Source organism: Carettochelys insculpta, chromosome 1, assembly GCF_033958435.1.
Source record: "Carettochelys insculpta isolate YL-2023 chromosome 1, ASM3395843v1, whole genome shotgun sequence".
NCBI classification, from domain to species: domain Eukaryota; kingdom Metazoa; phylum Chordata; order Testudines; family Carettochelyidae; genus Carettochelys; species Carettochelys insculpta.
The window spans coordinates 239,615,328-239,639,393 of NC_134137.1; the positions used below are offsets into that span (position 1 = coordinate 239,615,328).

Below are 24,066 nucleotides of genomic sequence, written 5' to 3' on the forward strand. Positions count from 1 at the left end.
TGCAGTCATCCAGTGCTGATCTGGATTGAACTGCTGTGACAGAAGAGATCAGGGGAGAATGCACAGATCCTTTCCCACTAGGTTTGGTTCTAGCCAGTATTCTCTTTCCTACTATCAGAAGTAAGAACACAGTGATTCAAGGAGATGAGCACTCTAAATGGAAGGTGAGGACCCTCAGTGCTGCATCCAAGGAACACACAAGCTATGGAGTTAAAAGATTGGGGTAAGCAATAAAGGCACACAGTAAAGCAATGAGGGTGGAAGCAGGAAACAGCATATTTGTAGCAAGTCTGTTTTTATATATAAGCAATTGTACAGTTGTTTTATATAGATAACAGAATCGCTTTGGAGCTTTGGGAGTTAGTATTTGGAGTTGAGGTTGGTCCTGCTTCAAACATTGGGTTGGACTAGATGATCTCCTGAAATCTCTTCCTACCCTAATCTTCTATGACTCTATTTTTAGGGAGAGGATGCTCAGTGACAGTTAGAGTGGGGAAGACAAAAGGATTTTTGGATTAAGACAGGAAATGAGTAAAGGGAGAGGGAGGTAGAAAGGGCAAGGGAGAGAACCACAATGGACAGCTGAAAGGATAGAGAGGTAGGAGAGGGGCAGGATAAAGGTCTTGCATTCACTGGTCTTCCTTTTCAGTTGCACAACCACCAGTACAGCTCCATCCATCAGAGAGCTACTGCAGACCAGCTGCCAACGTTTTCACTGCTGTGCCAATTTAGACATGCTCTCAGCAACATTAAGGTGCCATCAATGGAGCGAACAAGGAAACTGATGGAGAAACACAGAGAAAGGCAAGTGAAGACAGACAAGCTGGAGACCAAATATAACTGCAGCACAGGAAAGAAGAGGGGGAAATCCAGAGTCCAAGTTTCAGAGGTGAGGGATTATTGCCATCAGGAGGCTGTGACGGCTCCTCCCAATGACTATCTACAGTGATGGACAGAGGAGAGGCTGCTGGGTCAGGTATTCTGAGCACTTTGTGTCTAGTGGGAGAGTGTGGGGACTAAATTTTTCTGTACCCTTGTGTGTAACTGTGTTTGCTACTTTGGGGAAGGAAGCCTGAGGGCCCTGCAGTTTCCACAGACAACTTCCGGTGGTCTATTCCCTCCTTCATATGAAGAGAATTGAAGGAGGGGCAGGAAGGAAAGTCTTGCAAATGCTGAGACTGTGTCACACATTTAGGCTATGGTCTACATGAAGGCATCCCAAAATAGCAATGCCATGGCTTTTCACAGTGCCTGCAACAGCACGGCACTTCAGGTGAAGTATTCCAGGTCCAGTACCCCTCATCGTATGACGAGTAACAGAGCACTCAGAATGGTCCCTTATTCCAAAATTTGGAATAACGTATGTGATAGTACTAATTGCATGAATTATTTAGAAAAAAAATCACTGTGTAGACGTAGCCTCTCAATCCTATCCAGCTTCCCTTGTGCACTCAGAACTCCCACTGAAGTCAAAAGGAGTTTTGGTTGCGTTTGTTATTTCTTGACATTTCATCCCACTAGAAACAGCAATTGAATTTCTGCATAAAGAATTCTTTATTAGCAACCAGAAAGTACCACAAAGGATAGCAGCCATGAAAGGCTGTCTTAAAATACATTGTATTGCCCCTGGTTTCTTCATCCAGCATATTTAAGAGCATTTTGAAAGAACTGATAGATATTGATATCAGATGTAAAGGAAAATATCCTTGCCCTTGCTGAGGTCCACAGGAGCTTTGCTACTGACTTCAGTAAGACCAAGATTTCACCTTAAGTATTCATCAAAAGGTCAGGGATAGAGTGCAATACAATAACCACGTGAAATGTTGCAGTGACAGTGGAGAATACAAAACCGGTGAAAAAGAAGCTTTAAAAGAACTCAGGATTCTCAAATCCTTCAGCATTTTAAGGCCAATTTCTGTGGCAAGAGAAGAGAATTATGGGATGTGACACATCTGAGTGAATTGTGGCATAAGTGCATCTGTTAAATTTGTAAATTCCAACCACTCAAAGCAATTTGCTGCAATTCCAGAAAGCCAAGCATCTCATAGTTCCAATGCCATGACACTGATCTAGGCATTTTGATATTCTTGGATGCAGAAATGGAAAAACAAATCATGGGAAGGTATGGAATACCAGAAAGTCACATCTATCACAGCCAACCAGCAGTGTCTCCAGAAAAGTGTTAGGAAACAGTTAGAATTTGTCCTAATGACTCTCTACAAAACAGACAGGGCACATGAACCGTAACTTCTGAATTCTCCAACTGGCACTGATTGCAGATAAGAGGTCAACCAGGCAATTCTGACCATGGCAATATCTAGGTTAAAGGAGACAGCACTGAATGGGTGTCACGTGTATTCTATGCTGCTCTTTAGGGGAAAAAAAACCCTAGGGGCTTTAATAGTAATGAAACCAATAGAGTTATAAGAAATAAATCCACAAACCTACAGAATGCAATAAGAAATTAAACCCTTTCTATGGGTATTACAAATCATTTTGCAGAACTGAGAGAATTTTGTTCCCATTACAGAAGCCCAGAGACTGGTTCATAAGACCTGCAGAAAACTTACTTGTGTTATATTTAATACCAGGGGGATCTCAATGGCAGTACATCCATTGTCCCTGTGAAGTGCTCAGAGCCTGTGAGAGGATTAGTACTGGTTTCCTGGGATCTCAGTCCTCAAGACAGGCACAGACCAGGGGACAGGAGTCAGTGGAGTGAGAGAGGGAAAGACCTATTAGTCCACTTACTCCAACTTCCCAGCCTCTCTAGCTTTTTCCTACAGAACAATTCTAATGAAGGAGGAGGAGGGAAATGAGGGCAATTGCTCGTGTGATGGGAAGAGAGCGTTAGAGGCAACAGAAACCTTGTGGTGGTGAAGAAATGAGCTAGCCAGGAATATGGGTACGAGGGAAGAGTGCACCCATGAAGAGTGGAACTAATCCAAAAACATTTATTTCAACAGTGCTTGGTTGGAAAAGGCTCTTTCAACAAAGCCAATTTTTTCACACAATTGAATTGAGGAATTAAAATAAAAGCTTTAAACACTTTAGTCCCAATTTTTGTAGGACAGAAAATATGTTTTCTGGCCAGTTCTAATGAAAAAATCTATGAGGGGAGGCATCAGAGCAGAGGTAATAGGGCAGGAGAGGCCAGCCAGTCAGAGACTAAGAACCAAAATATCTGTGGATAGAGTGCAAAGAGACATCTATCTACCTACCTATCTATCTACCTATCTATCCATCAAGAGAGGCGGATTCTCCATCCCTAGCAGTTTTTAAGTCCTGGCTTGACAAGGTCCTGGATGGGATAACTTAGTTGGGGTTGATCCTGCTTGAAACAAGGGGCTGGACTAGACCTCCTGGGGTCCCTTCCAGCCCAATCATCCGATCTATCTATCTATCGGTTACAGCAAGGGTCCGGGAGTGCCTGGCTCTGGGGGAGGGCACTCAGCCATGTACTTATATATTTATTTGTATCTATCTATCTATAGATGGATAGATAGATAATATATGGCTCAATGTCCTCCCACAAAGCCAGGTACTCCCAGACCCCTGCTGTAACCCAATCTCGCTCCTTTCCTACAGACCTAGCCACTCCCAGGCTTCTGCTCTCACCAAATGCACTCACCCCTCCTTCAGAGTCAGGCACCCGAGCCTCCCTGCTGTAATCCAGTGCCTTCTCCCTCCCTCCAGAGCCAGGCACCCTCAGCCCCCACTCAAACCCAATCCCCTTCCCTACTCCAGAGCCAGGCACCCCCTGCTTCTCCCTGCACTAACCCAATGCCCATTATGCCTCATACTCACCAGAGCCATCGTCGTTGCTGCTACCATACACCTCTCCCTGAAGGCACTAGGGTATGTGCACAGAGCAGTGGTGAGCAGTCTGGGTGTGTGGCTCCAAGCAGGAGCCACATTTCATGGATCAAAGAGCCACATGTGGCTCAGAGCCACAGGGTGGCCACCCCTGTAACAGGGTATGGAAGAGAGCCAGGTGAGTTGAGCTGGAGGGGAGCTCAACTTAATTGGGAGGAGAATGGGACAGGGTGCAACTTCATACACTTATGAACAGATACAGGCAAAGCTAGTCAGCCCTGATATAACAAGATGGCAGTGGTATTCCTCCGGGAAGAGGAGAAGTAAAACAAGCTCCTTACTTAATGTATATTTCAGTTTTAAACTGAGGTCAGTGCACACTGTTGGCAATGGAGAAGAAACAAGTGGAATGAGGCTGGCACATTCTTGCACTTAGCACTGCATTCAGCAGTTTGAGAAATTTTCTGAGAGTAGCTCTGTATTTTGACTGGATCAGTCTGCACTACCATGAATCAAAGATAATAAACGTAGTACTTATAACCTCATAACCACCCCAACCCCTTAAACAAACCCAGAAGCAGTAAGGTTTTGGAAGAGTGAAATAAAAACATCACATCAGGTTAACAAAGAGAAAGCTTTAAGCCTCCAACATGTGAAAGTCTTCTGGAGCAGCTTACCACCTTTTCCCTCAAGATACGCTATAAACTCCATGAGACTTAGGTAGAAAACAGGACACTCCACCAAACCTTAACTTCTGAAGGATAAAGACATGAATCATCCATGTCCCTATTTTTTTTTTCACTTCTGCATCAACTGTCAAAACTTCTTTCCAGGGCAAAGGAGAAAAAGGGCCCAATTTTTAAATGGATTTCAGCAATGCCTTATTGTGCATCCTACATAGAGATTTTAGTCTTCTTCTTCAGAAGCCTCAGAAAGAATCTTATATCAATGAAAAAACCAAACCAACCAATCTTCCACTGAGTTCAGCAGAACAGGATCAGACACGCTGGCAGGTCCTACTGTACCTACACATCCAAGACAACCAGTGTCTCCACACACCTCAGACAACGCTGTCACCAGCAGAGATGATGAATTTGACAGAAGCAAGTGGTATAACTCACGGGAGTCTTTTGGCTGGTGGAGATTTAGTAAAGAGAAGTTACTCACCTGTAGTAACAATGGTTCTTCGAGATGTGTCCCCGTGGGTGCTCCACAATAGGTGTCGGGCTCGCCCGGCGCCGCAGATCAGAAATCTTCTAGCAGTTTCTCCTGTATCGCGCATGCGCCGGCGCGCGCCACCCCCCTGCGCGCCTCCAGCCACATGCACGATCCGGTCCCTGCCAGTTCCTTGACCAACCGCCTCGGATGCTCCTGAAAAACACTAGACAGAGATCCGAAGCGGGGAGGATGGGCGGGTGGTGGAGCACCCACGGGGACACATCTCGAAGAACCATCGTTACTATAGGTGAGTAACTTCTCTTTCTTCTCCGAGTGGTCCCCGTGGGTGCTCCACAATAGGTGACTACCCAGCAGTAACCCAAGTAAGGAGGTGGGTAATCAATTTATGTGCAGCTTGCCCCCGAGAGGACTGCTGTCGACAGACAGGTATCCTCTTGGAATACCCGAGGCAAGGCATAATGCTTGGCGAAGGTGTCATAGGATGACCAGGTCGCCGCTCTACAGATGTCTGTTAACGCGATGCCCTTGAAGAAGGCTGTTGACGCCACCACCACCCTGGTGGAGTGAGCCCTGGGCGGGGCCGCAAAGGAGTCTTTCGAAGTTCGAAGTACATTTTTGTACAGGACACAATGTGCTTTGAGATTCTCCGTGAAGAGAAACCTTCTCCCTTTGACCGAGGAGCGAGAGAGACTAGAAGCCTGTCCGTTTTCCAGAAGGACTTAGTTCTGTCTGTGTAGAAGGCCAACGCCCTCCTCATATCTAGGAGATGCAGGCGTGCCTCCATGCCGGAGCTGTGAGGCTTCAGGTAAAACGAGGGTAAAACTATTGGCTCGTTAAGATTGGACTCCGAAGAGACTTTTGGAACAAAGGCTGGGTGCAGCCTTAAGGTTACCGCCTCCTTTGAGAATACTGTGCAGTGCAGCGTTGCCATCACTGCCGCGAGCTCACTCACCTTGCGGGCTGACGTAGTTGCAAGGAGGAAGGTTGTTTTTATCGTAAGGAGACGTAGGGGAACTATGGCTAATGGTGCAAAAGGTGGACCCGATAGCGTGCTGAGCACCAAGTCCAAATTCCACGATGCTGGAAGCGGTTTCCGAGGGGGGGTGCAGGTTTACCAGCCCCTTCAAGGACCTGGTAACGATAGGATGGGCAAATACCGTGGGCCCTCCCTCTGTATACCGAAAGGTTGATATAGCGGCGAGGTGGACCTTTAGTGAGGATAGAGAAAAAACCCGCCTCTCTTGAGGTCCAATAAGTATTCTAGTATTACAGGTATAGGGACGTCAAGGGGAGCTAACTGCTTGGCGGAACACCAGGCTGTGAATCGAGTCCATTTCTGCTTGCAAGTCCTCCTGGTGGAGGTCCTTCGGCTACATTCCAGGACTTGTTGTGCTCCCTCTGTACATGTGCTCTTTAAGGAGCTGAGCCATGGAGTAGCCATGCTTGTAGGTGCAGACCCTGAGGGTGCGGGTGCACTACGGACCCTTGAGCCCGCGTGAGTAAGCCCGGCGCCACCAGTAGAGGGAGCGGTAGGCGGTCCGACATGCGCAGAAGCAAGGGAAAACATTGCTGCCTATCCCAAGCGGGACTATGAGTATCATGCGAGCTCTCTCCCTTCTGGCTACGTGCAAGACCTTGCAGATAAGCGCTGTGGGGGAAACGCGTAAAGTAGGGAGCCCTTCCATGAAAACATGAATGCGCCCCCAGGGACCCCCGCCCCACCCCTGGCCTGGAGAAGTACTGAGGGCACTTTTTTTTTTTTTTTTGTACTGGGTGGCAAACAAATCGATCTGGGGAAAACCCCCATGTACGAAAATGTGCTGTAGCAGATCGGAGCGGATCTGCCATTCGTGCGTGATTGCGCAGCGCCTGCTCGGCTGATCTGCATTCACGTTGTGAGCGCCCGGCAAGTGCGAGGCTTTCAACGTTACGTTGTTGGCGATGCACCGATTCCACGACCGGAGTGCTTCCGCACATAGGGCACGGGATCGTGCTCCTCCTTGTCGATTGATGTAGAACAAAATGGAGGTATTGTTGGTATTGAATCCCAACTACTTTGCCAGGTAGGTAATCTTGAAAATGTTTGCAGGCTTTGAACACTGCTCTGAGCTCCAGTATGGATATGTGCAGTGCCTGTTCCGCAGGGGACCATAGCCCTTGCGTTACCTTGTCGCCGATGTGCACTCCCCAGCCCATGTGGGAGGCGTCGGTGGTAAGAAAGATAGAAATTTGTGGTTGGTGAAAAGGCACTCCCACTAGCAGATTCTCGGGGTTTTCCCACCACGCCAGGGATCTGCGCACCCCTGTTGTGGGCGACACCACCCTGTGGACAGTGTGGGATGCCGGTTTGTAAACGCTCACCAGCCAATGCTACAGGCTTGACATGTGCAACCTGGCATTCTGTACCGCAAACATCGCTGCCACCATATGGCCCAGCAGCTGTAGGCACGTTAAGGCTGGCACCGTGGGGCTGTATGTAATGACTTTCACCAGCGAACTGATTGCGCGGAAGCGAGCGTCGGGTAGGTACACCCTTGCTGTGATAGAGTTTATGCGTGCCCCTATAAACTCTATATGTTGTGTGGGTTTGGACTTTGACTTTGCGAGGTTGATGACTAGACCCAGAGAAGAAACGTGTCCGCTGTGATGCGTATCATGCGTGAGACCTCTGCCTTTGAGGTCCCCTTTCAGCAGGCAGTCGCCCAGATCTGGGAAAAATAAACACCCTCTGTCTGTGCAGGTAGGCTAACACCACTGCCAGGGTTTTGGTAAGACTCTGGGGGCCGAGGAGAGGCCAAATGGAAGAATCCTGTGCTGGAAGTGCTCCTGGCCGACCGTGAAGCGGAGGAAGTGTCTGTGTGCCGGGTGGATTGTTATATGAAATTAAGCATCTTGTAAGTCGAGTGCTGCAACCCAGTCTCCATCGTCCAGTGCCGTGAGTATCAAAGCAACTGTGATCGTCCGAAACCGTTGCTTGCGCAAGTAACGGTTGAGGCCCCGAAGATCTAAGATGGGCCTCCAGTGTCCTGTTTTCTTCTCTGGTAGGAAGTAGCATGAATAAAAACCTTCCCCTGGAATTATTCCGGCACTCTTTCCACCACTCTTATGAACAGAAGGTGAGTCACCTTCTGCTTGAGCCTCGCCTCGTGGCAGCGTCCCTGAGGTGAGGCCTGGTGGGAGGCTTCGTCGGTGGAAGCGACTGGGAGGGGATCGCGTAACCTGTGGCTATGATCTCCAGCACCCATATGTCTGTGGTGATCTTTTGCAATTGGGAGTGGAACGGTCTGAGGCGATGATGGAACATGAGATGAGAGTGGCATTGAGTGATGGTATTGATAGTGCAGCCCTCGACATACCCGTCAAACTTGTTGCCTTTGGGCCTGTCCCGAGGGTGTACGGCTTTGTTGAGAACGTCGCCTGGGAGTTCTGTACTGTTGCTGCTGTTGATGGCGCCCTTGGTCGTAGCCCCGTTGATATTGAGCACGCTGTGGTTGGTAAGCGTAGCGTCTTTGCTGAGGATAAAATTTTTTCTTTCTGTATGGAGGAGTATAAATGCCCACGGTTCTAAGTGTAGCTCTCAAATCCTTGCTGGAGTGGAGGACCGAGTCAGTTGAGTCTGCAAACAGCTTTTGTGTATCAAAGGGAAGGTCCACGATCTTCGCCTGTAGGTCCCTCGGGATACCAGATGTCTGGAGCCAGGATTCTCTACGCATGACCACTGCTGTAGCCGTTGAACGTGCCGCCGTATCCGCCACGTCCAGGGCAATCTGGACTCCCGTCCGCGATGCTGCGTAGCCCTCTTGCACAATTGCCTTTAACACCGCCTTTTTGTCTTCCGGGAGTGAATCCATGAGGGGAGTAAGCCTGGAGTAATTATCAAAATTATGGTTTGCTAGGTGTGCCGCATAATTTGCCATTCTCAATAGCAGGGTAGAAGAGGAATACACCTTCCTGCCAAACAGCTCTAGCTTCTTAGCATCCTTGTCCGATCCCCCGACTTGCACTGAGAAGCCTTTGACCTCTGCTGGGACGACCCGACCACCAAAGAATTTGGTTGTGGGTGACTGAAGAGGAACTCCATGCCCTTTGCCGGGACGAAGTATTTCTTATCCGCTCTCTCATTTGTAGGCGGAACAGAGGCCGGAGTCTGCCATATAGTAATGGCTGACTCCAGAATGGCTTCGTCCAGCGGAATAGCAATTTTGGATGAAGCCGGGGGTCTCAAATTTTTCAGGAGTTTTTGATGTTTCTCCTGCACCTCTGCCGTTTGAATGTCATGCGTGAAAGCCACCCTTTTAAATAGCTCCTGAAATTGTTTAAGGTCATCCGGGGGAGAGACATCCCCGGGGTCCATGGCCACGTCTGGGGAAGATGAGGAGGAACCCCTAAGGTAAACCTCCCTCGAACCCCTGGGTTCCCGCGGGCGATGACACACTTGCTCGCTGGAGGATTGTGAAGGAAAGTCTTGGGGTTCTAAAATTAACTCTCCTTGAGACAACTGTGTTTCCGTCCCCGATCGGGAGTGCCCATGGGGGTATTGAGCGGCCGGGGGGGGACCTGCCCCTGGGTGCAGGCCTGTGGTTTGTCTGTGTCCAGCATGATAGGATGACCATGGTAGCATGGGCAAGGGTCCGGGGATGGAGACCTGGACCACTCACGGGGTGTGTACCCCCAATGTCTGGGAGAGCGAGACCTCCGCGACGACACCGATAGAGGTGAAACTCGCTTGTGATAGTACTCCAGGGGACCCAATCCCAGAAATGGTGAAGGTGGCCCAAGCCATGGTGACATTGGTTGGAGGAACGGAGAAGGAGGTTGTTTGTTTTTTTTTTTTGTTTCTTTTTCCCCTGATGGGCCGGTGGAGACACAGGCCTTCGGTGCGGCGTGTGTATCACAGGGGGAGGGCTTGGTGCTAACAGCAGCGCAGCCCTGTCCAGAGATGGACTGCGGTGCCGGGTTTTTGATGTTGCCTTGCCCCTCTGCTGCGGGGCTGGCACCGCCCCGTCCCCTGCCAGGAATCTCGGCCCCACTGTAAGCACCGTGCTCGGCACCATCAGCTGCAGTGCTGCGCGGGTATCCCCCTCCGGTGCCTGCAGGCTCCGTGCCTGGCACCCCTGTACCGCTGGCGCTGTGGGGGTCTGTGCTGCCTGTGATGGTGCCGCCGCCTGAGTATGTGGTCGGTAGCTGTGTGCTCCGCTCATCCTGCTTGCTGCAGATGCACGGCAAGGATCGAGCCAGGGAGAGTTCCCTCTGTCTCTGCACTGAGCCGGGGGGCGGGTCAGAGCACAGTGAGAACGCGGACAGGTAGCCTGTAATTCCCCCAGGTGTCGGATGCCTTCGCTATACCCCACGGAGGCCAGCATAGCTTCACGGCATGACTCACGCTGTGTAAAACCTGAAGAGGCCATTGTGGTGAGTCCTTTATTGTTAAGAGGGTACTTAGCACTTAATCCGTGCCTTTCCACCCCAAAGAGTAATCACCGGCCTGCAGCAGTGGGCGGCCTAATGGCCTTCATGTATGCTCTTTTCTTCTCCGCTCCTCTCTGTTTCCTTTTTTTTTTTTTTTTTTTTTTGCTGGTATTCTCTTTGTCTTTGCTTTCTCTCTTTTTTTTTTATAACCGAAAAACAACAAATCACACGTGGAAAAAAAAACACTAAGTAATCTGACTCTGGCCTTAGCCTGAGTGGATTCCGTCTGCAGCCGATGGCGGTTGAGAAGGAACTGGCGGGAACCGGATCGTGCACGCGGCTGGAGGCGCGCAGGGGGGCGGCACACGCCGGCGCATGCGCGATCCAGGAGAAACTGCTAGAAGATTTCCGATCTGCGGCGCTGGGCGAGCCCGACACGTATTGTGGAGCACCCACGGGGACCACTCGAAGAAGAACCTAGAGTTCTTGCCACATTCAAAAATGATGCAAAACTCACTGCTGTGTAAAAGCTCACTATAATAAAGCAGCTGCTAAAGAGCATCGCAATATCTATCAACCCCATTTTATAACCATTGGTATTCAATATGGCTACTCTGAAAGCATCTCTGAAACTTCCCAAGAGACCTATCATACCTTTCCCACTTTCCCTGGCTATCTAAAGTTAATTTATATCAATTCTTCAATATATTCAGACATTTTCTTTAATCCATTTACTGCCAATATAGCAGATTATTTAAGGTAAAATACAGCCAGATCATTTTACCGCAACCAGAAGCGTGATTTATCATCATCCTAAGTATATTTAATTAGGGCTCATTAAAGTCAATAGCCAAACTCACAATCAATGGAAGAAGGATCAAGCCTTTAATTTACAATCTTGTAGGGAAAAAGTTCATGGTAACAGAAAGGCTTGAAATACATACGGGATTCCAATTTCAAACAGATTATTCTGAATAAGTTGCTTTCCAAGCATAATGATGCTCAACTGAATACAAAGTTCCATCAAACAGCCTCCAGGCGCACACTGTAATAGAAAGAGAAGCACAAGTAGTTAGTGAATTAGGACAAATTAGGACAAAGCATGACTGCTCCTTTACAACTAATCTTGAAATTAACTTTACGTAATGAGACCGATTTTGAATTCCTCCATCTAACTTTGCCACTTCCAAGGAAAGCAAACCCTCTTAAACTACACACGTTAGGTCTCAGTCCAGAGTAGAATTTTACAAGGCATTTTTTGTGGGCTGTATGGCAGGAAACTAGACAAGGAGCTTTAAAGTTATGAGCCAAAATTTTCAAAATGTCTTTCAGTGAAGTCTAATTAGAATCAAAATGATATCAGTAAGCAATAAATTATATACATTTTAAAAATCACAAATGTTATAAATCCTGTAAAGGAACAGTTAAAGGATGTAGATAGCTTCTCCTCCTCCATATAATCTTTCATATTTACCTATTTGCAATAACAATCCAAATTTATCTTTGCCCCCTAAAACTTTCACAAATAAATGGAAAGCTCAAAACATTGGATGTATTAAGACATCATAAAATGTCATTTTCTATTTGAAGGATCCATTTCTAACATATAGCTTCACAACATATGTTGTCATGGTCCGACTATAAAAACACACCAGCTTTAGTTTAGGGGTGGGGAACCTCCTGTTCCTGCTTAATTTGGTCTGGCCCAATGGCAAGTCTCCATGTCACGAAATGGAAACCCTGAGCCTTGCTGCCCCTGAGCAGGACTGAAGCTGGGGTACTGATACCCCAAGCCCATTCCCACTACAAGCAGGGGTGAATTAATGCAGGGTCTCTAAGGGCTTCAGTGCAGGGCCCTGGAACAAGTGGGGGCCACTAAAAGATCTTCAGGCTGCCAAAAGTCCAGATCTCTTTGTGAAGCCTGCCTTGCCTGCGGGCTTGGCCTACAAACACTAATGCCCCTGCACATTATTTGGCAGTGGGTTGGGGGAAGCAGCTGTATGTGCTGCCATTCCCCTCGATGGGCTGAAGCTGCATAACTCAGAACACTTGGGGAAACTGAATTCCCATGTTGCCCTTGCCTACAAGGCTCTGCCTCCACAGCTCTCATTGGCCAGGGCTTCCATCCAGTAGAAGCTGCAGAGGGGTGGTGCCTACAGGCAAGAGCAGGGCAGTGCAGCCTACACTGAGCTACCCGCTTCCCACAACCACCAAAGGTCAATGGCCCCTGAGAGAAAAATGGCACCCACCCATTTTTTTAGTTGCTATACAATATTTATTATTCTTATTTATTTGTATTATGGTGCATCTAGGAGCCCCAGTCAGGAAACAGAACCACCCTGTGGTAGGGTCTTTATAACCACAGGGGGACAACAAGAAAAAGACTGCCAAAGAGTTTAATCATACTTTAAAAGTACAAAGACCACAAGTGTTTATATGAACCCACACAACAGTATAATGAAGACTTTTCAGAACACCAAATCTATCCATCATTCCAATTCTGCTCATAAACATATATTTGTGCTTCACCAATAAAAATCATTTGAAAACATGCATTGAACTCTGAAAAACTTTATTGTACTCTAGAATCTGGAGTGCTAGAGTCCTTCAAAATATTTACTATGCATTTAATTATCAACAAAATTCATTTAATTGTTTTTCCCTCAGATTAGAAAGATACTAACATATATTCCAATGTTGTAAACCTGTATGTGTGCTTTACTTTAAGCACGTGATTAATCTGACTGACTTTAAGGAGCTATCAACATCCACTGAAAATGAAGCATAAAGTGTTTATAGGACTGGCCAGGTTTTTTGAAGTGAACGAGAGTCTATTCATTTGCGCGCAAACCCAGCCCTTGGGTTCAAGCTCCTTCTCTGCCACATACTTCGTGTGTGACCATGGGCAAGTCCCTTTACCCCTGGTGCCTAAACCTTCGGTACTCTGGGGCTCAAGCACCAATGGAAAAAATATTGTGATTGCTCAGCACCCACCAAGCACAGCTGTTCAGTGGCACTATGATCAGATAAGCAGCTGGAGGAGAAGTGCTTGGAAGAGGGTGGAAAGCAGCCTGGGGGTTAGGCCTCAAAGAGGGCTTGGAGAAGAGGCTGGATGAGGTGGAGTGAGGGCGTGGCCTTGTGTGGGGGGGAGGGGGTAGTGGGATGCAGTGGGGGAAGAGCAATGATGGGGACCGCAGGAAAGAAGTGGAGGTGCAGCACCCCGCTAAAAGTTGGTTTCTGTATCTTCATCTCTCTATGTCTCAATTCTTCATATGTAAAAATGGAGATAATAGCATCATAGAGATGTTATTGTAAGGCACTATGATGATGGAGTATTTGAAACAAAGTATTAGAAATGAGGTTTGTTTTGAGTTTTTCTCTTTTCTTGTTGGGAGGCATAAGATTTCAGTAAAGTAAATGAGATAGGGTTATCATTTTTCTTTTTTTGCAGATGTCAGCTGGGCTCCTTACAAGGTCACTGTCATCCATATCTCTTTTTAAATTATGTTTTATGTTTGAATTCCATCTGTACTTGCCTCTTCCATTCGGTAACCATCAAACACGTATACATAACTACCAGGTCGGCCAACAAACCTGGAAGTAATAAAAATATGTGAAAGGATGAAAAATGCATTAAAATTATTCTCAACAAAATTACTGCTTATACACAGCAGCCAATTTTAAAATACATTTTAAACTGGCGGTTTTAAAACGACTTTTTTAAAAAGCATTCTCAACTTCTGATAAATTATTTAAACCACATTTCACATATTGTGCCACTCCCTGACTCTGCATGTCAGTTTTTGCAGATTTAAAATCACCTTTCTGTATTTATATTTTTTTCTCACCTGGTTAAAGCCCACCCAAACAAATGGGAAGATTGACTGAGGCTCTGATTCTGTAAGCTGTTACACACGAATAACTAATGAGTAGACTTACTCGTATGTAACAGGTTTCTGGATTTGGGTTATTCCAATTATACACATTGAAAGTAATCTGTCATATAAAATGTTTTAAAAAGACTAGAAAATATTTTTCTTCCATGTCTTTTAGAACTGCCATTACAGAATATTTTTACTAATCGCAAGAAGAATTGTTTCAGACAAAAATATGATTTTCTTAATTGGTGTCATCCACAGGTGTTCATTCAGAATATATTATTTTATTATGTGTATTACCAAAATGTCTAGAAGCCCTAGTTGTAGACCAGGGCTCCTTTCTGCTAGTCAAAGTACAAAACACAGAACAAAAAGATGGTCTCTGCCCCGAAGAGTTTAATGTATAAGAACATAAGAATGGCCATACTGGGTCAGAACAAAGGTCCATCCAGCCCAGTATCCCGTCTGCCGACAGTGGCCAATGCCAGGTGCCCCAGAGAAGGAGAACAGAAGACAATGATCAAGTGATTTATCTCCTGCCATCCATCTCCTGCCCTTGTACTGAAGGCTAGGGCACCATACTTTACCCCTGGCTAATAGCCATTTATGGACCTAACCTGCAAATATTTATCAAGCTCTTTTTTAAACCCTAATAGAGTCCTGGCCTTCACAGCCTCCTCCGGCAAGGAGTTCCACAGGTTGACTGTGCGCTGTGTGAAGAAAAATTTCCTTTTATTAGTTTTGAACCCACTACCCATCAATTTCATTTGGTGTCCCCTAGTTCTTGTATTATGGGAAAAGGTAAATAATTTTTCTATATTCACTTTCTCCACACCATTCATGATTTTATATACCTCTATCATATCGCCCCTCAGTCGCCTCTTTTCCAGACTGAAAAGTTCCAGTCTCTCTAGCCTCTCCCCATATGGGACCCGTTCCAAACCCCTAATCATCTTAGTCGCCCTTTTCTGAACCTTTTCTAATGCCAATATATCTTTTTTGAGGTGAGGAGACCACATCTGCACACAGTACTCAAGATGTGGGCGTACCATAGTTTTATATAGGGGAAGTATGATATCTTTTGTCTTATTATCTATCCCTTTTTTAATAATTCCTAACATCCTATTTGCTTTACTAACTGCCGCTGCACACTGCGTGGATGTCTTCAGAGAACTATCCACTATAACTCCAAGATCCCTTTCCTGATCTGTCGTAGCTAAATTTGACCCCATCATGTTGTACGTGTAATTTGGATTATTTTTTCCAATGTGCATTACCTTACACTTACCCTCATTAAATTTCATTTGCCATTTTGCTGCCCAATCACTCGGTTTGCTGAGATCTTTTTGTAGTTCTTCACAATCCCTTTTGGTTTTGACTGTCCTGAACAACTTGGTGTCATCTGCAAACTTTGCCACCTCACTGCTTACCTCATTTTCTAGATCATTGATGAACAAGTTGAACAGGATCGGTCCCAGGACTGACCCCTGGGGAACACCACTAGTTACCCCCCTCCATTGTGAAAATTTACCATTTATTCCAACCCTTTGTTTTCTGTCTTTTAACCAATTCCCGATCCATGAAAGGATCTTTCCTCTTAACCCATAACTGCCTAATTTACATAATAGCCTTTGGTGTGGGACCGTGTCAAAGGCTTTCTGGAAATCTAGGTATATTATGTCCACTGGGTGCCCCTTGTCCGCATGTTTATTAACCCCTTCAAAGAATTCTAATAGATTAGTTAGACACGACTTCCCTCTGCAGAAACCATGCTGACTTTGTATAGATGAACAGCTTGTAAAACATAAAAGGAGCACAAAAATGATATGACCCTGACTAGAATACAGAAACACATACATATGTAAAGGATTTTTGTTTCCAAACAATCACCCTAAGATCTCCATATGCTACTTTATGGGCCATCAGGTTCTGGTAGGCAGTGGATTCTGGAGGTATAGAAAACCACAACTATTTAGGAGCAAAGCTGATCAGGAGTAATTTCTCCAGGTAAACCTGACCCACTCCCTTTTGGGCTAGTTGCCATTTTGGTTACTAATATGGACATCTGAGACCCTTCAGTGGCCTTACTACCATCAGTAGCCTGTGACACAGGGCAACATGTGGCCATTAATAATAAATCAACAATATAAACTCATCCTACCTTCCTTTAAAAAAGGCAACATAAAAAATTGGTGCGTAAGAGTTCACAAACTTCAGTAAGAAAGCCTTCATAATTAACCTCTCTTCAAAGGTCTTCTCTGTTTTTGGTACCTCTGCAAAATAAATAAATAAATGCAATAGAACAAAAACGTCCACAAAAGGAATCGATAAATATGTAGTCATCTTTTGATAGATTCAAGCAAAAGCAAAGACCACATTATTAATGTTAATATGTTTTTATCATTTTTTTATTCTGCACTGAGTGATACTAGGAAAATATACAACATCCTTTTTCCATCCTTTCCTGCAAATTTTTAGATATTTTTTTATTTAAAGTGTACCCAGCAGTGACACATGGAGAAGCACCTTCTGGCACTATAAAATGACCTACATGCTGGTTTATATAGTTGAGCATCTGCCTTAATATCTCTCTACTCCTATGACCCTCATAACTATAACATGAGACTACCTAGTTAATATTAATGGTGTTGGAAGGCTAAATCAGTTAGGGCTTGATTCTCATTTCCAGTGAATTCCATTTTACAGCTCCTGAGCATTGTGTAAATGTGACGCAGGTCTTAATGAATTTATTCTCACAACACCCTCTGACATAGAAAAGAACAGCTATTCCCATTTTATAGATGGAGAAACTGAGGCACAAACACTTAAGGCCCTCATTCAGGAAAGTATTGACACACCTTTTTAACTTTAAGTATGTGTGTCGTTCCATTGACTTCAATAAGACTTCTTAAGTGTTTAAAGCATATGCAGAAATAATTTCCTGAAATCAGGATCTGGATGGCTTTCCCCACTGAAAGCTTTAACTACAAGCCCATCCTTTCCATGAGCTTGTTCCCCTTTCTGTAGACCCTCCACCCTTCTAAATACTTCTTCTATAGCACTTCTGAAAATACGTCACACAATTGTTTATACATTTATGTGAAGTATATTGACCAGGCTTGATCCTATAAGACACTGAGCCCTCAACTCCCACTGACTTAAGTAACTTGCAGAATAAAGCACTGAAAGTGTAAATGGCAGAGTATTAAAATTAATTTAGTTTGTACAGAAAGATTTAGAAAAAAAAAGATTATCTCTGGGTTCTTTAATTGCCATGCACAGGGCTTTTAAAGGTAGCCACCATGCATGTTTGAGAACAGATTGTTACTATTATTTCATGGTGATTGTTCCTGTGGTTGATTCAAAATGTGAAATAAGAAGGGTAACTTAGTGCACCAGTTTCAAGAAGCCTCTGAAAGCACTGCTGAAATTATTCAGCCTGCTGACAGGGGACATTTTTAACATTTTAGGTCCTATTAAAATACCTGAATGAGAATGGGATTATTACAAACATCCAGCATTCTGATGCTTGTGGCCAGATTTTTGCAAGATTTTAGCACCAACAAACTGAGTTCTTTAAGTGCTCACCCTCAGATGATTCATTCACTCAAACCAGCTGACTTTATGGAAATACTTCATGAAAATTTGTTTAGGGCCAATTCTCCTTGTATTGAACAGCTCAGCTTGGATATGAGACTATGTGCACAGCAGCTTTGCATGGGGACCAGGGCAGGGTAACCAGACATCCTGTTTTTCAAGTGACAGCACTGTACTTAAGCCCTCTTGCAGATGCCCTGACTTTTTCTTAAAAACAGGCAAGTTGTCCCACATTTCCTGTCTACTCCCCATCACTAATGGTGGGTGGGTCCTGCTGCTACTTGCCACCCACCCAGCCACCCACCCAGGATGAGTTGGGGGGTGCAATGACCGACAATGGCAGTGGTGTGCAAAGCTGGTGGCTCGGCTGCTGGCTGCTGTCTCTGCTGGTCCATTAGTCCAGACCCTGCTACGTGTCAGCGCTCAGCCAGTGGGGCCCCACGCCTCATCCCATTTCTGGTTTGCATTCCACATAGAAAACAGCAGCAGCTGGTGAGTGTGAGCAGTGCCACATGGCAGCCAGTTACTTGTTGCCTCTCCTGCCCCACCTATCAGCCCTTGACATACTCCAGCTCTTGGTGTTCTCTCCCTGCTATGCCCCTGCATGCGCCTCAGGCCCTCTGCTCCTCCACATCCCCCCTGTGGAGTGCATTCCTTCCCACTGGCCCTGAGCGGCCCCCTTGTGCTGCCTTGGGAAGACGTGGCTCCAGGTACCAGGACAGATGAGTCTGTCCTGGAGGCCCAGTTAGACAAGGTGGGTGGAGTACCTGAGGTGGATTGGTCACCCCCACCATGTCAAAGAGGCGTAAGGAAGTATTTGTGTGTCCCTCTCCGCAAGTCAGTCCGAAAGCATTAAAGATAAGAAGATAAATAGAAAGAATCCAGCTCTGCAATACGTATGCTTAACAGAGGCTCAGTCAACTGTGTTACTCTGAACATTTGTCTGCACAGTTCTGAGTGCGGTTGAGCTCACCAGAATATGAGTAATTTTTCCAGGTTTCGTATTCATCATGGGGAACTGTGTAGAATCCTGCAAATCCACAGATACTGCTTTATATGCACGGGTATCCACATGCGCAGATGTCAATGCGGATATCCACAGCACATTTTTGCTCAAACTTTGAATGAGCAGAGGACTTTAGAAATATGGTCACCCCAACCAGTGGTATGGTCAATTGGTGCGGAGCTCGTCTACAGAAACTAAGACATTGTGCACTGGGCAGGGAAGGATGGAAGGAAATAGTGAGAGCGGCATCGAACACTAACAGGCGCTGAGCTCATGGTTGTTGATGATGATCATCATAACTAGTGCCAGGAATAACCCCCGGCTCCTTGGAGGGGATGGGCAACGAAATGGAGGAGTAAAACCCCTGTCTTACAAAGAGGAGTTCTGTCCCAGGGGCCGTGTCAACACTAGCCCCAAACTTCGAAATGGCCATTCAAATGGTCATTTCGAAGTTTACTAATGAAACGCTGAAATGCATACTCAGCGCTTCATTAGCATGCGGGCGGCCGCGGTGCTTCGAAATTGACGCGGCTCGCCGCCACGCGGCTCATCCCAACTGGGCTCCTTTTCGAAAGGACCCCGCCTACTTCGAAGTCTCCTTATTCCCATCAGCAGATGGGAATAAGGAGACTTCGAAGTAGTCGAGGTGCTTTCGAAAAGGAGCCCCGTCGGGACGAGCCGCACGGAGGCGAGCCGCATCAATTTCGAAGTGCCGCAGCCTCCCGCATGCTAATGAAGCGCTGAGTATGCATTTCAGCGCTTCATTAGTAAACTTCGAAATGGCCATTTGAATGGCCATTTTGAAGTTTGGGGCTAGTGTAGACACGGCCAGGAAGGCATTGTGCACCTCCCCACTACCCCCACCCTCCAAGCTTGTTATCTAGGGAGGACAGACTTCCTCTGGAAGTTAGTGAAGTCTTCTGGGCAAGAATACATACAGCCACGAAAGGAATAGAATCAATGAGCAAGTAAAAGAAAGGAGGATGGTTTAAAACATGCTTTATACAACTTAAAATAGGCAACTGTGTCCTCAGTACACACCACCAAACCCCCAGAGCTGAATTATGCTCTGTGTAGGAAGTCGCTACATAGAGGATGAGCTGAGAAAGTGCACTGAGGGAAGAAATACACTCCTGTAATTCATGAACAAGGGTGATTCTGCTCTCTCTTTAGCATTGTTTTACACTTTTGCTGTCCCATGACTTGTGAGGAGTTATTCCAGTTTACACCAACACACAGGAGATCTGAATCAGTCCCAATGCCACCTGAGTCTTGACGACATGATGATTTGCTCAGCATCAGGAAACAGGACTGTTTGAAAGAGGTGTAATCTGCACTCCTCAGCGTAGGGTGGGAAAGTCCATGTCCTTCCTTTGCACTGCAGAGATAGTCCCCTGCTGAGGTCACAAACACTACAAGTAGACCTAGTGATTCACCTTCTAGCCCTCCATGGTACCTGTGGACTATGTTACAGCTGCCTCCTGCCCTAAGTACTCATTCAAGCTCGATATTTTAACCGTATGAATAACTAAGCATAAGACTGAGCTCACTGATTTCCATGGAACTACTCATTTGCTCAAAGTTACTTGTGCCCTCATGTCACTTGCTAAACTACAGCCCAAATGAGATTAGCAATGGAAAGGGTGTCCATGCACCCTCCACTGCTCTGACACCAGGGCAGGTAAATTTGCCCCCTCATGTGGAAAAATGCAGTGTGATGCCAGGCACGTCTGTGAACTGCAGTGTGAAAAGAAAATTGCACCCTTTTTGCTCAGCTCAGCAATATGAAAGTTCACAAGGTAAGAAGCATTTATCAGCATGAATGAACTGCAATTTTTTAAATGATTTTAATTACAGCTGGCACCTGAGCTTACTAGCAGAGGCAGCCATCTGATGTGAACAATGATGTAATTTCTGGCATTAGAAAATTATTCAAATAGGGCCATAGTAGGTCTTTGCTCAGGTACAACAGCCAGTTATTTCACCAGGAGTATTTTCTGAGTAACGGCAGCAGCGCTAGGTCTGAAGATGACTTAAGATCAAGGAGGAATAGCAGAGGGATATCAGACGTGAAAGCTAAAAAACTAACCCTATTTTCCATATTTGTTTCCTGTATCGCTCTGAAAAACAAATGCACAACTGATGTAAGTGGTGTACATCTCCACCCAGCTCAAAGGAATTGTGTCCACTTGCACTACAGCTACATTTTGCCAAGGGACTATCGGCAGAAAGGGGAAGAAAATGTAACAGGGTAGCATTATGTTAAATAATATAATATAGCTGGTCTCTTTTTATTGTAAATATTCATTGGAGTCAAACTGAAAGAATTGGGCTATCCATAACTGTAAAAATCATTCAGACATTTATAACGGGATCTCGGTTATGCTGGTATGCTGTCAGAATTGAAAATAGTGATGTTATTTTAATAGTACAGTACTCCCTGTCTATAATGAACCTCTGGGCGCCCACACTCTTTACTCTGTATAGCCAGGGGTTCATTATGGGGGAAAGAACCCTGCCACCCTGGGTGGAGATGACACCTCAAGTCCTGAGGCAGTGGCAGCAGGACCAGCTTCTCTGGTCTGAGGGCCATGGGAAGGGCAGAGAGTTTCTCCAGAGAACCTTGAATTTAAATGAGCTAACATTAACTTCTTAAGGACTTGATATATTATTCAAATTGTATAAGTGAGAGAACTGAGGCATTGTGACCATTTGCCTGTAAGATTGATTTTGTTTGTGGAGCTACTATACATTCTACAGCTATGGTTACAGTACAGTAATCTGTTGACAAAAGTTACTGTTAGAAGAGATTTCCCAACAAACTGCTGTCAACAGGGTGCAACCACACACAAAAGCCAATGGCTATGTTTACACTAGAAGCATCTGTCGACAAAAGTTACTCAACAGAAATCTGTCAAAAGATTGCATCTACACACAACTAGCTCTGTGGACAGAGAACTGCCAGACTGCACTGCCCTCTGGTACCAGAAAGTGGAATGGCAGCTCTGCAAAGAAGGCTTCCAGGCAACTGGAAGCCCTCTCTGTCAACAGAAGTTTCTACACTGCACTCTGTTAACAGCACTCTGCCGACAGATTGCTATGCCTCGAATTTTCAATTTTTGAGGGATAATATCGTTGAGGCAAATGCAGAGTTCTGTCAAGAATCTGTCGACAAAATGCTTTAAGTGTGTAGACGCTACCTGAATTATGCTGACAGAAGGTCCCTTCTGTTGACAAAACTCTCTAGTGAAGACCCAGCCAATCAGAAGAGCACTCGACTCTGCTGACAGAGCAGCCTGATGGCCTGGCTGCTCTCTTGACAAAACAGGCACCCTGAAGCATAGCAGACAGGGTTGCCCATTGTTCTGGATGCCCGGTCTGCCAAGAGAAGTCCCTCCAGAGCATCCACACAGCTCTTTTGTTGACAAAATCTGTTGTCAGCAGCATTATATGCCTCATGGTTGAGAGGCAGAACGCTGCCAGCCAAAGTGATCTTTTTGTGTGTGCATTTTGTGTGTGGACATTCCACCAGTTTTGTCAACAAAACCAGGGTTTTGTCGGCAAAACTCGCTAGTGTAACTGTAGCCTAGCAGTAAAGGAGCTCTCTCCATTAAGAGGGTTTGCCACTAGAGCTCTATTGTTATAGCTCTACAGGTGTGCCCTCTGGGGCAGACAAGGCCCAAATCCAGCTGATTTTCAATTAGACTTAGGCGCCTCAATGTCTAAGGGCAGATTCTGAAAAGGATATAGACACCTAAATATACTGAAAAGTCTGGCCTGAAGTAATTTTTGAAAATTGGAGTTAGGGTCCTAAATCGCTTGGGTACGTTTTTACCTTCTGAGCCTGAATGTTTTCTCTTTTACAGAACTCCTTTATGAGAAATTCTCCTTGGAGAACTTTCCTACCAACTCGATTAGAAATACATACAAAGTTGTAAGGAAGGCTAGGATAACTTTACCCATGTCTGTCAGCCATTTGGCAACAATGCCATAAATCTCATCTAATATGAGGATCACAATCAGGTTAATGATGACAGCGGTTGCAGTCACAGTCACACGAGCATTTGACCTGGTTGACTCATTACTGCTGATGGACAAGGCTGCTGCGGTAGTAATTCGGTATACAATCACTCCAAAAACTGCTGAAAACGTTAGTGTGATCTGCAAAGAAATGTACAGAGATATCAGTGCATAGAGCCAAAAGAGGTGAAAAAGGAATGTTTAATTTTACCCCAGAATTGTGCCCAAATTGGTGCTGAGTGACTAGAAACTAGAGCCACACAAGAATGAGAGGATGTACAATGAAACTAAGTGGTGGGAAATTCAACTCCTATGAAAGGAAATACTTTTTCACATATATTAAACACTGGAACCCACTGCTGCAGGGAATACGCACTGGAGATCAGGGACAGCGTTGTTACCTGTCACAGTGGCACAGCACTGGTGCTGGGTATTGTGGCCTCCCTGTGGCCCTCTCCTTCACCCAAGGGTTAGGCAGGGACACCATTGGGGGGCAACTTTAACAGAGATTCCTGGAACTACTAAGCACCTGAAACTCTAGGGATTTTTGCACTGTATCTAACTCCTACATAAAGAAAGATATACACAGACTGAATTGCAGCCATATTTTAAGTTCATATGTAAATTTAGATCAGGAGACAACATTGCAAAATATTCCCAATCCCAAACTTTAAGGTGGAGCCAGAATTGTTCATCTACGTCCGGCCTTCAAATCAACAACACCCTCTTTGAACTCTGTGGTGTGACGAGCCTGTACTTTGGGAAAAAGGGGGCTCCTTTTCAATCCCATTGGCCAGGATAAAGTCCCCTATGAGGAATCTCCCTATTCCCACAGTTCAGGCTCCTCACCACCACCAACTGAGCTGAAAAAAGGTTTGGTTGGGGAATTGAGGGGGTTGCTGCTCTCAGGGGAGAATTCTGTATTTGGGAATGACAGATCCTAAGATCCATCTCAGACAAGCCTGCGGAAGCACTTGGTGCACAAAGATTTCTTACCCTGATGGCAAAAGGAAGATCTGAAAGTCTGGTTCTGAGGCAAGCTTTATCTGCGTCAGTGTGTTATGAACAGGTTGGTATGCATGAGTACCACATACTGCATCTGGTTCCCCTGGTTCTCATGAGCCCTATATGGCTAATAAGTAGCAGAGATTCTCTGTTAGC

At 45.7% G+C, this 24,066-nt stretch overlaps 1 protein-coding gene across 1 annotated transcript in view; it reads right to left on the reverse strand.

Moving 5' to 3' along the window:
- The window catches only part of ANO2 (anoctamin 2), a 281,244-nt gene that overhangs the window by 31,873 nt on the left and 225,305 nt on the right, over positions 1 to 24,066 (reverse strand). The window contains exons 15-18 of the mRNA XM_074983665.1: positions 22,845 to 23,046; positions 16,444 to 16,555; positions 13,941 to 13,998; positions 11,349 to 11,449 (exon numbers count right to left, since the gene is read on the reverse strand). Coding sequence (XP_074839766.1) covers positions 11,349 to 11,449; positions 13,941 to 13,998; positions 16,444 to 16,555; positions 22,845 to 23,046 — 473 coding nt within the window. The remainder of the gene's footprint in view (positions 1 to 11,348; positions 11,450 to 13,940; positions 13,999 to 16,443; positions 16,556 to 22,844; positions 23,047 to 24,066) is intronic.